The sequence below is a fragment of the Entelurus aequoreus genome, linkage group LG17 (genome assembly GCF_033978785.1).
Source record: "Entelurus aequoreus isolate RoL-2023_Sb linkage group LG17, RoL_Eaeq_v1.1, whole genome shotgun sequence".
NCBI lineage: Eukaryota > Metazoa > Chordata > Actinopteri > Syngnathiformes > Syngnathidae > Entelurus > Entelurus aequoreus.
Window position 1 is genome coordinate 20,349,780 of NC_084747.1, and position 17,812 is coordinate 20,367,591.

Below are 17,812 nucleotides of genomic sequence, written 5' to 3' on the forward strand. Positions count from 1 at the left end.
TGTCTTCACGTAAACAAGTACTTCAAGTCACACAACTAGTACTACTAGAAAGGTACACAAAGTACTCACACACTCCATCCTTACTTGAGGGTTTGCAAAGCCAAGCTGAGGGAATTGAACAAGGACGGTTCTCCTCCACAAACTGTGTCAACTGCCTTCTTCAGAGCTAAAATGTGCTTCTTGGGGTTTCCTGTTGGTGAAGCAAACACAAAAATATCACAAAAGGGTGTTTAATGCCACAAATAAGATACAAACACCACAAATAAGATATAAATACCACAAATAAGATACAACTGTCACAAATAAGATACAACTATCGCACATAAGATATAAATATTACAGATAAAATACAACTATCACAAATAAGATAAATATTACAAATAAGATATAAATATCACAAATAAGATACAACTATTACAAATAAGATATACATATCACATAAGATACAACTATTACAGATAAGATACAACTTTCACAAATAAGATACAACTTTCACAAATAAGATACAACTTTCACAAATAATTTATAAATATCACACATAAGATACAACTATCACACATAAGATACAACCATCACACATAAGATACAACTATCACACATAAGATACAACTATTACAAATAAGATACAAATACCACACAAGACACAACTATCACAAATAAGATACAACTATCACACATGAGATATAAATATCACAAATAATATATATATCACAAATAAGATACAACTATCACAAATAAGAAGCAACTATCACAAATAACATGCAACTATCACAAATAGCAACTATCACAAATAAGATACAACTATTACAGATAAGATATAAATATCACAGATAAGATACAACTTTCACAGATAAAATACAACTTTCACAAATAAGATATAAATATCACACATAAGATACAACTATTACAAATAAGATACAAATACCACACACGATACAACTATCACAAATAAGATACAACTATCACACATTAGATATAAATATCACAAATAAGATACAACTATCACAAATAAGAAGCAACTATCACAAATAACATGCAACTATCACAAATAGCAACTATCACAAATAAGATACAACTATCACAAATAAGATATAAATATCACAAATAAGATACAACTATCACAAATAAGATATAAATATCACAAATTAGATACAACTATCACAAATTAGATACAACTATCACAAATAACATACAAATATCAAAAATACGATATAAATATCACACATTAGATACAACTATCACAAATAAGATACAACTATCACAAATAAGATATATATATCACAAATAAGATACAACTATCACAAATAAGATATAAATATCACAAATTAGATACAACTATCACAAATAAGATACAACTATCGCACATAAGATATAAATATTACAGATAAGATACAACTATCACAAATAAGATAAATATCACAAATACAATATAAATATCACAAATAAGATACAACTATCACAAATAAGATATAAATAACACATAAGATACAACTATTACAGATAAGATATAAATATCACAGATAAGATACAACTTTCACAGATAAAATACAACTTTCACAAGTAAGATATAAATATCACACATAAGATACAACTATTACAAATAAGATACAAATACCACACACGATACAACTATCACAAATAAGATACAACTATCACATATGAGATATAAATATCACAAATAAGATATATCACAAATAAGATGCAACTATCACAAATAAGAAGCAACTATCACAAATAAGATGCAACTATCACAAATAGCAACGATCACAAAAAAGATACAACTATCACAAATAAGATATAAATATCACAAATAAGATACAACTATCACAAATAAGATATAAATATCACAAATTAGATACAACTATCACAAATAAGATTTTCTCGGGATTAAACACCCTTTGTAAAGGTTTTCTCTGGGTTAAACAACCCTTGAAGAGGTTTTCTCGGGGTTATACACCCTTTGTAGAGGTTTTCTGGGGGTTAAACACCCATGTAGAGGTTTTCTAGAGGTTAAACACCCTTTGTAGAGGTTTTCTCGGGGTTAAACACCCATGTAGAGGTTTTCTAGAGGTTAAACACCCTGTGTAGAGGTTTTCTCGGGGTTAAACACCCATGTAGAGGTTTTATCTGGGTTATACACGCTTTTTTTTGCTACTTCAAAATGCAAGACTCACTTCCGGTAAATTAAGACTGAAGCAATCGATCCTGTCTCAGAAGCAGCTAAATGAGGTGTCAAGTTTGAAGTCATGTGACATGGGTCTTGCAAAACCGCATAAAAAATCAAATCAAATCAAATCAACTTTATTTATAAAGCACATTTAAAATTTACCACAGGGGTAGCCAAAGTGCTGTACAATGGGCAGGTTAAAAATAATACGAGAACCGAGCAAACACAACACAACACAAACAGAACACGATAAAAAATAAATAAATAAAATATAAAAACATAAAAACAGGTTCACAGCAGGTGTATTATGGGGCGCCAATGCAGGATAAACAACCTTTGAAGAGGTTTTCTCGGGGTTATATATCCTGCAATGGCGCCCCATAATACGCCCAGGTAACAAAGTCAGTTACCTGGGCTACCTGGGCATAATATAACATAACAAACACTTCAATGCAGCCCGCTGGATGTTTTCAAACTACAGAAATTATTCCAATGGTTAAAATCTGCACTTTTGAAATTTTTTTCAAGGAAATTGTCAGTTTGATGTAAAAATTTGGTTCACAAAATTCAAATGAAAAAAATTCAGTTACATAAATTCAGTGTCAAAAAAGAGCTTTCGTAATAAAGATTAATCTCCGTATTCATGTACCTAATCCAGCGGCAGACAGACTGGTTTGTTACGCATAATGTTGGGCTGTTTGATAACCCACATGATGTATGAAAACTGGGATAAAATACTGCAGACAATTATTACAGAAAACTGAATCATAGAAAACGTAAGCGTCCAAAAATCAAAGTATACTTACACTATAAACAGGACTTAAAACCATGAACTAAAAGCTGTGTGCCACCAGGGGGCGCCAACTATTATCTCCCTCAGAATTAGGCTATAAAGGTTACATGATTAATAATGACTGAAAATACATATTTGCATTTATTTCATTCACTTTGTGAATTTTTTAAATCTACTTAAAAGGTTCTAAATAGAATTCAGTGCAAAATAGACATACTGATTAGAAATACACTATATTGCCAAAAGTATATGGCAAACCCATCCAAATGATCAGAATCAGGTGTCCTAATCATTTGGTGTATAAAATCAAGCACTTAGGCATGGAGACTGTTTCTACAAACATTTGTGAAAGAATGGGCCGCTCTCAGTGATTTCCAGCGTGGAACTGTCATAGGATGCCACCTGTGCAACAAATCCAGTCGTGAAATGTCCTCACTCCTAAATATTCCAAAGTCAACTGTCGGCTTTATTAGAAGAAAATGGAAGAGTTTGGGAACAACAGCATCTCAGCCACGCCTAGTGCAGAAAGTCGGCGACCTCTTTGCACTGTCAGTTGCTACAGAGTTGGGTTTGGATGTTGCCAGGAGAACGGTACATTTCGGTCTGCATTGTGCAGAGTGTGAAATTTGGTGGAGGAGGAGGAATTATGGTGTGGCGTTGTTTTTCAGGAGATGGGCTTGGCCCCTTAGTTCCAGTGAAAGGAACTTTGAATGCTCCAGGATACCAAAACATTTTGGACAATTCCATGCTCCCAACATTGTGGGAACAGTTTGGAGCGGGCCCCTTCCTCTTCCAACGTGACTGTGCACCAGTGCACAAAGCAAGGTCCATAAAGACATGGATGACAGAGTCTGGTGTGGATGAACTTGACTGGCCTGCAGAGTCCTGACCTGAACCCGATAAAACACGTTTGGGATGAATTACAACGGAGACTGAGAGCCAGGCCTTCTCCACCAACATCAGTGTGTGACCTCACCAATGCGCTTTCGGAAGAATGGTGGAAAATTCCTATAAACACACTCTGCAACCTTGTGGACAGCCTTCCCAGAAGAGTTGAAGCTGTAATAGCTGCAAAAGGTGGACCGACCTATTGAATCCTATGGGTTAGGAATGGGATGGCACTTCAAGTTCGTATGTGAGTCAAGGCAGGTGGCCAAATACTTTTGGCAATATAGTGTATGTTATGCTAGTTAGCCAACATTAATAAACTAAATTTTTACTGTTGTGCTCGTCTGCATCCTTGCACTTCACTAAAACTAAGATGCAAAAACCCTGACTGTGATGTGATTGATGATATTTGTCAAAGTGATATATGATTAATGATGTCAATGAATCTTGTCTTAGTGCTTGTTTTGTTTCCCCAATATGTGAATCAGTGCACTGGATAGCATACACCAGATAGTTTTTGTGGGTTTGGGGTGTCCGGTCCTTAGGATGCACCAGTCTCTGTCTCAGGGTGTTGCCTGCTTTGAAGTCTACTGGGATGTTGTGTTGGTTCAACGTTCTACTGAGTTTCTCACATAGACCTGATACATATGGAATGACAATATTCTTGCATCTGTCACATTTTTCCTCCTCATCCACTCAACAGTAACAGGAGTGCAATTGTTTGTTTCTTTATGATATCATCAACATGGCAACACAGTCATTCATGTTTCCATGGTTACAGGTGTTGTCTTACCTGCAAGGTCTGTGAGCTTCTCAGCCCTTTTGTTCTTTGTGATGATGATTCCTACCTGAGGACACAACACATCACAAATATTGTTTGGTGCATACACAACTGTGCAACTGGAATATTAATGTCATGTAAATGTAAACATACATGACATTAATGTCATATAAGTGTCAAGTTACATGACATTTAATGTCATGTAAATGTCAAGTTACATGTCATATACATGTCAAGTTACATTGCATTAAATGTTATGTAAATGTCAAGTTACCTGTCATTTAAGTGTCAAGTTACATAACATTTAATGTCATGTACATGTCAAGTTGCATGTCATATACATGTCAAGTTATATTGCATTAAATGTTATGTAAATGCCAAGTTACATGTCATTTAATGTCATAAATGTCAAGTTACATGTCATATAAATGTCAAGTTACATGTCATTTAAGTGTCAAGTTACATGACATTTAATGTCATATAAATGTCAAGTTACATGTCATTTAAGTTAAAGTTAAAGTACCAATGTCACACACACACTAGGTGTGGCCAAATTATTCTCAGCATTTGACCCATCACCCTTGATCACCCCCTGGGAGGTGAAGGGAGCAGTGGGCAGCAGCGGTGGCCGCGCCCGGGAATCATTTTTGGTGATTTAACCCCCAATTCCAACCCTTGATGCTGAGTGCCAAGCAGGGAGGTAATGGGTCCCATTTTTATAGTCTTTGGTATGACTCGGCCGGGGTTTGAACTCACGACCTACCGATCACAGGGCGGACACTCTGTCAAGTTACATGGCATTAAATGTTATGTAAATGTCAAGTTACATAACATTTAATGTCATATAAATGTCAAGTTACATGGCATTAAATGTTATGCAAATGCAAAGTTACATGTCATTTAAATGTCAAGTTACATAACATTTAATGTCATATAAATGTCAAGTTACATGTCATTTAAATGTCAAGTTACATAACATTTAATGTCATATAAATGTCAAGTTACATGGCATTAAATGTTATGCAAATGCCAAGTTACATGTCATTTAAATGTCAAGTTACATAACATTTAATGTCATATAAATGTCAAGTTACATGGCATTAAATGTTATGCAAATGCCAAGTTACATGTCATTTAAATGTCAAGTTACATAACATTTAATGTCATATAAATGTCAAGTTACATGGCATTAAATGTTATGCAAATGTCAAGTTACATGTCATTTAAATGCCAAGTTACATGTCATTTAAATGTCAAGTTACATGGCATTAAATGTTATGCAAATGTCAAGTTACATGACATTTAATGTCATAAATGTCAAGTTACATGTCATATGGATGTCAAGTTACATGTCATTTAAGTGTCAAGCTACATGACATTTAACGTCATATAAATGTCAAGTTACATGACATTTAAGTGTCAAGTTACATGACATTTAACGTCATATAAATGTCAAGTTACATGACATTTAAGTGTCAAGTTACATGACATTTAACGTCATATAAATGTCAAGTTACATGACATTTAAGTGTCAAGTTACATGTCATTTAAGTGTCAAGTTACATGGCATTAAATGTTATGTAAATGTCAAGTTACATGTCATTTAAGTGTCAAGTTACATAACATTAAATGTCACTTACATGTCAAGTTACATGTCATATACATGTCAAGTTACATTGCATTAAATGTTATGTAAATGTCAAGTTACATGTCATTTAAATGTCAAGTTACATAACATTTAATGTCATATATATATATATATATGTCACATATATATACATACATACATACATGTATACACATATACAGGTATACACACACACATATATATATATATACACACATATACATTAATATAGAAAATAATGTTTTATCTTACCTGACTGATGGGATTTTGTTCAAAGTACTCCGCAACGAACGCTTCCATCAGCTGATGGAAAAAAAGAGGACAAAAGTCTGAGTGTGTTTGCAATAGGAGAATATAAGACTAACCTTGAGTGTGTTTGTAATAGGAGAACATAAGACAAACATTGAGGGTGTTTATAATAGGAGAATAGAAGACAAACCTTGAGTGTGTTTTTAATAGGAGAATATAAGATTAAGATTAAGATTAAAGTACCAATGATTGGCGCACACACACACTAGATGTGGTGAAATTTGACCTCTGCATTTGTCCCATCCCCTTGGGGAGCAGTGGGCAGCAGCGGCGCCGCGCCCGGGAATCATTTTGGTGATTTAACCCCCAACTCCAACCCTTTGTTGCTGAGTGCCAAACAGGGAGGTTATGGGTCCCATTTTTATAGTCTTTGGTATGACTCGGCTGGGATTTGAACTCCAACCTACACACAAACCTTGATTGTCTTTGTAATAGGAGAATATAAGACTAACCTTCAATGAGTTTGTAATTGGAGAATATAACACAAACCTTGTCTTTGTAATAGGAGAATATAAGACTAACCTTCAATGAGTTTGTAATAGGAGAATATAACACAAACCTTGATTGTCTTTGTAATGAGAATATAAGACCAACTTTCAATGAGTTTGTAATAGGAGAATATAAGACAAACCTTGAGTGTGTTTGCAATAGGAGAATATAAGACAAACATTGAGTGTGTTTGTAATAGGAGAATATAAAACTAACCTTCAATGAGTATGTTGAAGAGGTTCATTTAGCCTACTGATGTGTATTTATAAATGGTTGATTTATATAGGCTAGTAAGGTAAAGTTTTGTACCTGACAAGTTTCGGCTACCTTGCTTCTGCAGCCTTCATCAGAGGTGTCTGATGATCAACCTTCAATGAATTTGTAATAGGAGAATATAAGACTAACCTTGAGAGTGGCAGTAAGGCGGTTAGGTTTTAGGTCTTGGTCCTCCATAGTTCTGGAACAGTCAATCACCACATAAAGATGACGCATCTGCAGACATACACAGGTGCTGATGGTGTGTTTGACAACTTTCACTTTGTTCTTTTCTCTTGACTCTAAAAACTGTAACCATGGACATAATTCATTATGCATAATAACTTTAATATTATTATGCAGACAGATATAGCTGCTGAGGGTGTGTTTGACAACTTTCACTTTGTTCTTTTCTCCTGACTCTACAAACTGTACCATGGACATTATTAATGATGAATAATAATGATAATATTTATATTTAGACATTCATGTATCTGCTACTGCGATCAAAACATGAGAGTTTCTTTACAGCAAGTGATAAAAAGTCCATTACCGGTATAAGTGTGAGTGGCTGCAAGGCGCCCACTAGTGGTGAGTGAAAGTAAAGTCAAGGGGGAGTAACAGACAATTCAAATGGCTGTACAGACACACAGCTGTAGTGTCACTAACGTTGGGTGTAATAGAGGGTTTCTGCTTCAAACACATTTAAATACACACACACACACACACACACACACACACACACACACACTCACTCTCACACTCACACTCACACTCACACTCACACTCACACTTGTTTTTTACACACACGGCGATCAAAATATGGACATACATTTTTTACACACACGGTGTGATATACGCGCACGCACACACACACAAAGACGAAAAGGTAACTCACCATTCCAAGTCTCACTTGAGCACAGCTTTTAAGAATTCTGCAAACACAAGAAATCAACTTTTATTTCTACTTCTCAACATACTTCTTTGGCGTTTCTTCTTCTTGCTCTGACTTTTGGTCAATACATTTTTCACTTACAGTTTGGTCTGGAACAGGATCAATACATATTTCATTACTAGTACATTTTGGTCTGGAACAGGATGAATACATATTTCACTATTACATTTTGGACTGGAACACATATTTCACTATTAATATATTTTGTACTAGAACAGGATCAAGATATACAATATTTCATTATTATTACATTTTGGTCTGGAACAGGATCAATACATATTTTACTATTATTACATTTTGGTCTGGAACAGGATCAATTCATATTTCATTATTATTAAATGTTGGTCTGGAACAGGATCAATTCATATTTCATTATTATTACATTTTGGTGTGGAACAGGATCAATTCATATTTCATTATTATTACATTTTGGTTTGGAACAGGATCATTACATATTTCACTATCATTACATTTAGGACTGGAACAGGATCAATACATATTTCATAATTACTACATTTTGGACTGGAACAAGATCACTTCATATTTCATTATTATTACATTTTGGTTTGGAACAGGATCACTACATACAGTATTTCACTATCATTACATTTAGGACTGGAACAGGATCAATACATATTTCATAATTATTAAATTTTGGACTGGAACAGGATCAATACATATTTCACTATTATTACACTTTGGACTGGAACAGGATCAATACATATTTCACTATTATTACATTTTGGTCTGGAACAAGATCAATACATATTTCACTATTATTACATTTTGGTCTGGAACAAGATCAATACATATTTCACTATTATTACATTTTGGTCTGGAACAAGATCAATACATATTTCACTATTATTACATTTTGGTCTGGAACAGGATCCATACATACTTCATTATTATTACATGTTGGTCTGGTACAGGATTAATACATATTTCACTATTATTACAGTTTGGTCTGGAACAGGATTAATACATATTTCGCTATTGTTGGCCCCACTATGGACTGGACTCTCACTATTATGTTAGATCCACTATGGACTGGACTCTCTCAATATTATGCTAGATCCACTCGATGTCCATTGCACCGGTCGCCCTACGGGGTGGGGAGGTGGGGTTCCCACATCTGCGGTCCTCTCCAAGGTTTCTCATTGTCCCATTGGGTTGAATTTTTCCTTGCCCTGATGTGGGATCTGAACCGAGGATGTTGTTGTGGCTTGTGCAGCCCTTTGAGACACTCGTGATTTAGGGCTATATAAATAAACATTGATTGTAGGGGTGTGGGAAAAAATCGATTCGAATTCAAATCGCGATTCTCACGTTGTGCGATTCAGTATCGATTCTCATTTTTCAAAAATCGATTTTTCTTTTTTTCTTTCATGTATATATTTTTTCATTAATCAATCCAACAAAACAATACTAGGGCTGCAACAACTAATCGATTAAAATCGATTGTAAAAATAGTTGGCGATTAATTTAGTAATCGATTCGTTGGATCTATGCTATGCGCAGAGGCAATTTTTTTTATTTATTTTTATTTTTTTAATAAACCTTTATTTATAAACTGCAACATGTACAAACAGCTGAGAAACAATAATCAAAATAAGTATGGTGCCAGTATGCTGGTTTTTTTCAATAAAATACTGGAAAGGATAGAAATTTAGTTTGTCTCTTTTATCCGATTATTAATCGATCAATCGAAGTAATAATCAACAGATTAATCGATTATCAAATTAATCGTTAGTTGCACCCCTAAACAATACACAGCAATACCATAACAATGCAATCCAATTCAGTGTTTCCCACACATTCATTTATTTGTGGCGGCCCTCCACGAAAGAATTACGTCCGCCACAAATTTAAAAAATAAAAACAATTTTTTTGATTTTTTTTTGTCCTGTCCAGCTTCTCAGGCAAATCATATAGTTGATGTAGATGCCCATATAGGCTGTTCAAATTTACTTTACAAAAGAGAAGTGTAGGATACTTCTCTTGTTGCCTTATTTGTATTTGACCACTACTGTTTTCTGTTTATTTGTTACTGACTGTGGCAGGACACCTCTGCCTCTGTTTCACTTTATGTTGCTGGTAAATAATATGGTTGTAGTAGTAGGCTAAAGTTAAATTATTTAGTATGCACTAATTAAAGGGGCAGAGCTTTAAGAGACATTTTAGCTTTTATATTTTATGAGATATATTTTTTGTAAGAACCACGATTAATAAATATATTTCAGTGAATAACTTATTGTTCAAATCTGTATATAAATATGTACACAAAGTGTTGTAATTATATTGTAAAATGGATGGATGGATGGATGGATGGATGGATGGACGTTTAAAACAAAACTGTTATTATTAATTAGTAAGTATACATTTTTTGAGCCTTTTTAGAGAAAATCATATCATTGTAGTAAATTATGCAAATTATCAATGATGTCATGGTGACCACACCCATAGCCACGCCAAAAGCCCCGTCCCAGGTATGTTGGCAGTTTATGGGAAACACTGCAATTCCAAAACCAAACCCGACCCAGCAACACTAAGAACAGCAATAAACAGAGCAATTGAGAGGAGACACAAACACGACACAGAACAATCCAAAAGTAGTGAAACAAAAATGAATATTATCAACAACAGTATCAATATTAGTTACAATTTCAACATAGCAGTGATTAAAGATCCCTCATTGACATTATCACTAGACATTTATAAAAAAAATAAAAAAGAACAATAGTGTCACAGTGGCTTACACTTGCATTGCATCTCATAAGCTTGACAACACACTGTGTCCAGTATTTTCACAAAGATAAAATAAGTCATATTTTTGGTTCATTTAATAGTTAAAACAAATGTACATTATTGCAATCAGTTGATAAAACATTGTCCTTTACAATTATAAAAGCTTTTTACAAAAATCTACTACTCTGCTTGCATGTCAGCAGACTGGGGTAGATCCTGCTGAAATCCTATGTATTGAATGAATAGAGAATCCTTTTGAATCGGGAAAATATCGTTTTTGAATCGAGAATCATGTTGAATCGGAAAAAAAAATAAATCGATTTATAATCGAATCGTGACCCCAAGAATCGATATTGAATGGAATCGTGGGACACCCAAAGATTCGCAGCCCTATTTGATTGATTGATTAATTGTTACATTTTGGTCTGGAGCAGGATTAATACATATTTCATTATTATTACATTTTGGTCTGGAGCAGGATTAATACATATTTCACTATTATTATTTTTTGGTCTGGAGCAGGATCAATACATATGTCATTATTATTACATTTTGGTCTGGAGCAGGATTAATACATATTTCATTATTATTACATTTTGGTCTGGAGCAGGATTAATACATATTTCATTATTATTACATTTTGGTCTGGAGCAGGATTAATACATATGTCATTATTATTACATTTTGGTCTGGAGCAGGATTAATACATATGTCATTATTATTACATTTTGGTCTGGAGCAGGATTAATACATATTTCATTATTATTACATTTTGGTCTGGAGCAGGATTAATACATATTTCACTATTATTACATTTTGGTCTGGAGCAGGATTAATACATATTTCACTATTATTACATTTTGGTCTGGAGCAGGATTAATACATATTTCATTATTATTACATTTTGGTCTGGAGCAGGATTAATACATATTTCACTATTATTACATTTTGGTCTGGAGCAGGATTAATACATATTTCACTATTATTACATTTTGGTCTGGAGCAGGATTAATACATATTTCATTATTATTACATTTTGGTCTGGAGCAGGATTAATACATATTTCATTATTATTACATTTTGGTCTGGAGCAGGATCAATACATATGTCATTATTATTACATTTTGGTCTGGAGCAGGATCAATTCATATTTCATTAGCGTTACATACCTTTCCCTTTTGGACTGGAACAGGATCTCCTCCACAGAAGCTTTGAGTGATCCTGATTCATCCTCCTGCAACACTTCCCTGGTAAAACATGACACAAAATCATCAACATCTGAACAATTGTGGACATTGATGAATTCTGAATGATTACGGATATTGGTGAATTCTGAACGATTGAGGATATTGATGACTTCTGATTGAGTATATTGATGACTTCTGAAGGATTGTGAATGTTGATGACTTCTCATTGATTGTGGGTATTGATAACTATAATAAATAATAATTCTGATTGAGTATATTGATTAATTCTATTCTGAATAATTTAGGATATTCATAAATTCTGAATGAATATGAATACTGATGAATTCTGACTGATTGTGGTTATTGATGAATTCTGAATGATTGAGGATATTGATGAATTCTGAATTTTGGTGTGTCATCAGTGTGTGAATGTGTGTGTGAATGGGTGAATGTTGAAATAGTGTCAAAGCGCTTTGAGTTTCTTAAAAAAAAGGTAGAAAAGCACTATACAAGTACAACCCATTTACAAGTACAACTCGTTTGATGAATTCTGAATGATTCTCAATGTGGATGATATCTGATTGAGGATATTGATGAATTCTGAATGATTGAGGATATTGATGAATTCTGATTGAGGATATTGATGAATTCTAAATTTTGGTTAATTCTGAATGATTGTGGATACTAATGAATTCTGAATTATTAAGCATATTGATGAATTCTAATTTTTTAAGGATTTTGATGCATTCTGAATGATTGTGGATATTGATGAATTCTGAATGATTATGAATGTGGATGCATTCTGAATGATGAGGATATTGATGAATTATGATTGAGGATATTGTTGAATTCTGAATTTTGGTTAATTCTGAATGATTGTGGATACTAATGAATTCTAAAATATTACGCATTTTGATGAATTCTAATTTTTTGAGGATATTGATGAATTCTGAATGATTGTGGATATTGATGAATTCTGAATGATTCTCAATGTGGATGAATTCTGATTGAGGATATTAATTAACTCTGAATGATTGAGTATATTGATGAATTCTGAATGATTGAGGATGTTGATTAATTCTGATTGAGGACATTGATGAATTCTGAATTTTAGTTAATTCTGAATGATTGTGGATAATGAATTCTGAATCATTAAGCATTTTGATGAATTCTAATTTGTTGAGGATACTGATGAATTCTGAATGATTGAGGATACTGATGAATTCTGATTGAGGATATTGATGAATTCTGAATTTTGGTTAATTCTGAATGATTGTGGACACTAATGAATTCTGAATTATTAAGCATTTTGATGAATTCTAATTTTTGAGGATATTGATGAATTCTGAATGATTGTGGATACTAATTAATTCTGAATTATTTTGGATATTGATGACTTCTGAATGATTGTGAATATTGATGAATTCTGAATGATTGAGGATATTGATGAATTCTGAATGATTGTGGATACTAATTAATTCTGAATGATTATGGATATTGATGACTTCTGAATGATTGTGAATATTGATGAATTCTGAATGATTGAGGATATAGTTGAATTCTGAATAATTAAAGATATTGATGAATTCTGAATGATTAGGGTATTGATAAAGTCTGAATGATTGTGGATGCTGATGAATTCTGAAAGATCGTGAATATCTATGAATAAATCTGTCACATTCTTACCATGTTCTCTCATAACCACCTTCCCAGCGCTTTGCTCTCTCTGGCTCGTCTTCCATCATGAACTAGATTTGTATTTGCACTAAAAAGATGGAAAATTGGATGAGTTATCACACAATTGTATATATATATATATTTTTTTTATAAAGATGGCGCTCCCCTGTGTGCGACATTGTGTAGCTCTTCGAGTCAAGTTTTTTGTAGTTTCCGTGTTATCGTTTTCTTTTACTTCATTCAATGTTAGGGCTAACGTCAAGTACGATCGGCCGACACTGATACAGCTTGGTCAGATGAGTCACAAAGGATATTTTTATAACAAACTGCTCGACTCCTTTACCGGAGCCAGACCTTCATGCCGGAACAACGCAGGGCCAGGCTGCAGCCAGGGGTTTGCTTGGCGCCCCGAGACCGACACAGAGGTGTGGCTGGCGGGGAGGAGCTGAAGGAAGACTCCGACACCTGGCTAGCAAGAGTAGGCTAACCCTCCCGGCTATGCTTCTCGCCAACGTCCAGTCGCTTGGAAATAAAGTGGACGACTTTCTCAGTAGGATGGATTCGCAGCGGTACATTCAGGACTGGTCTGTGCTGTTTTTATGTGAAACGTGGCTCGGAGAAAGGACTCCCAATGAAGGGAACGGTGCTGGCCCTTCTCTTCACCCTGTACACCGCTGACTTCTGCTACAACTCGGAGCTGTGTCACATCCAGAAATTTGCGGATGACACAGCCATCGTCGGGTGCATCAGAGACGGCAGAGAGGAGGCGTTTCGGAACCTGGTGAGGGACTTTGCTGTCTGGTGCCACAGGAACCTATTGCAGCTCAATCCGTCAAAGACCAAGGAGCTTGTCATTGACTTTTGGAGGTCGAGACTCCATCGTCTCGTGTAGATGCCAAGATAGATAGTATATACTTACATGTATAGTATATATTTAAATTTACAATATATACTTACATGCATAATATATATTTACATTTACAGTATATACTTACATGTATAGTATATATTTACATTTACAGTACATACATGTATAGTATATATTTACATTTACAGTATATACTTACATGTATAGTATATATTTACATTTACAGTACATACTTACATGTATAGTATATATTTACATTTACAGTATATACTTACATGTATAGTATATATTTACATTTACAGTATACACTTACATTTATAGTACATATTTACATTTACAGTATATATTTACATGTACAGTATATAATTACATTTACAGTGAACTTACATGTATAATATATATTTACATTTACAGTATATACACTTACATGCATAGTATATATTTACATTTACAGTATATACTTACATGTATAGTATATATTTACATTTAAAAGTATATACTTACATTTATAGTATATATTTACATTTACATCTAAAAGTATATATTTACATTTTTAGTATATATTTACATGTATAGTATATATTTAAATGTACAGTATATATTTACATCATAGATACATTTATATTTACATTAAAACGTATATATATTTACATGTTTAGTACATATTTACATTAAAGTTACATTTATATTTACATTTTTAAAAATATATTTATATCTATACATTATATACTTACATGTATAGTATATATTTACATTATAGTTACATTTATATTGGCATTTAAAAGTATATATTTACATGTATAGTATATATTTACATTAAAGTTACATTTATATTTACATTTAAAAGCATATATGTTTACATGTTTAGGATATATTTACATCTATAATATATATTTACATTACAGTTACATTTATAAGTATATATTTAGGCCCTGCGATAGGCTCCAGATCCTGAGAGGGACAAGCGGTAGGAAATGGATGGATGGATTTACACTATAGTATATGTTTCCATACAGCGGAGCTCTGAGGCTAATGAGAAACACATTAAAATATGAACATTGATTAGTTAACAAAACTAATGAAACAAATGAAATACAATATCAAAGTAGTTTTAACACTTTAATTACTTCAATGTTTTCCGCTATCTAATGGATGCCATATTTGTATTATTTTTCTTCAGTCTGTTGAAAAGCGTCCCCATTTAGTCATGCATGTTCTCAAATAAATTCAAAAATTAACAATCGAACGACAAACTTTCATTTTAAAAAGTTTGTATTAGCTTTTTTTTTTCTGGAGCACCTAACAATAACACAACATTTAATAAATGAGTCATTTTCCTGGGTTTGTGCATGAATCCAACAACATATTCATTCTGTCCGTTTCTTTAGTGGACAACATTTGAGCAAGAAATAAGAATTAAACATCTTAAAGAAGGAAATATGAATTAAAAATGTTATTACCTGCGATGAAAGAGAAAATTGACGTTTATTCTCCTATTACACGATTCAAGCAGCTGTGCATCACTTTATACTTCCTGCGGAAACAGCAGCCCAGCGAAAAGTGTCCGCCTATTTTGAATAATTTCGTACTTCCTGCGGAAACTCCAACCCAGCAAAAAAGTGTCCGCTTACCTTAAATCGTTTCTACCGTTGCAAAAATAAAAAATAAATCATGAAATTGACTATAAAAATGGAATGTTTTGATTATCATTATTAAAAAAAACAACAACAACATAATTTTGACATGAGTATACTTGACTATAAACATTTTATATTTCAATTATATTTATTGAAAAACATAATATTGACCTGAGTATAATTGACTATAAAATGGAATGTTTTGATTATATTTATTTAAAAAGATACTGACATGAGTATAATTGACTATAAAATATATTTTTTTGTTTATATTTATTAAAAACATAATATTGATATGAGTATGATTGACTATACAAATGGAATGTTTTGATTATATTTATTAAACAACATAATATTGACATGAGTATAATTGACCAAAACATGTAGTGTTTTGATTATAATTATTAAAACACATAATATTGACATGAATATAATTGACTAAAAAATATATTTTTTGTTTATATTTATTAAAAAACATAATATTGACATAAGTATACTTGACTATAAACATTTTATATTTCAATTATATTTATTGAAAAACATAATATTGACCTGAGTATAATTGACTATGAAATGGAGTGTTTTGATTATATTTATTTAAAAACATATTGACATGAGTATAATTGACTATAACATATATTTTTTTGTTTATATTTATTAAAAAACATAATATTTAGATGAGTATGATTGACTATACAAATGGAATGTTTTGATTATATTTATTAAACAACATAATATTGACATGAGTATAATTGACCAAAACATGTAATGTTTTGATTATAATTATTAAAACACATAATATTGACATGAGTATAATTGACTATAAAATATATTTTTTGTTTATATTTATTAAAAAACATAACATTGACATGAGTATAATTGACTATAAAAATGGAATGTATTTTGATTATGTTTATTAAAAAACATAATATTGACATGAGTAAAATTGACTACACAAATGGAATGTATTTTGATAATATTTATTGAAAAACATAATATTGAGATTAGTATAATTGACTATAAAATTTAATATTTTGATTATATTTAATAAAAAACATAATATTGACATGAGTATAATTGACTATAAAATATATTTTTTTGTTTGTAGTTATTAAAAAACATAACATTGACATGAGTATGATTGACTATACAAATGGAATGTTTTGATTATATGTATTAAACAACATAATATTGACATGAGTATAATTGACTATAAAATGGAATGTTTTGATTACATTTATTTAAAAAAATATTGACATGAGTATAATTGACTATAAAATATATATTTTTTTGTTTATATTTATTAAAAAACATAATATTGACATGAGTGAAATTGACTACACATATGGAATGTATTTTGATTGTATTTATTGAAAAACATAATATTTAGATTAGTATAATTGACTATAAAATTGAATATTTTGATTATAT

The 17,812-nt window shown here is 32.1% G+C and overlaps 1 protein-coding gene across 1 annotated transcript in view; it reads right to left on the reverse strand.

Moving 5' to 3' along the window:
* The window catches only part of gtf2h2 (general transcription factor IIH, polypeptide 2), a 27,692-nt gene extending 11,352 nt beyond the window's left edge, over positions 1-16,340 (reverse strand). Inside the window, exons 1-9 of the mRNA XM_062025185.1 lie at positions 16,205-16,340; positions 13,886-13,964; positions 12,182-12,259; positions 8,208-8,244; positions 7,460-7,546; positions 6,509-6,559; positions 4,642-4,696; positions 85-190; positions 1-3 (exon numbers count right to left, since the gene is read on the reverse strand). The exon at positions 1-3 is cut by the window's left edge and continues 88 nt beyond it. Coding sequence (XP_061881169.1) covers positions 1-3; positions 85-190; positions 4,642-4,696; positions 6,509-6,559; positions 7,460-7,546; positions 8,208-8,244; positions 12,182-12,259; positions 13,886-13,944 — 476 coding nt within the window. The 5' untranslated portion in view covers positions 13,945-13,964; positions 16,205-16,340. The remainder of the gene's footprint in view (positions 4-84; positions 191-4,641; positions 4,697-6,508; positions 6,560-7,459; positions 7,547-8,207; positions 8,245-12,181; positions 12,260-13,885; positions 13,965-16,204) is intronic.
* Between the last annotated feature and the right edge of the window lie 1,472 nt (positions 16,341-17,812).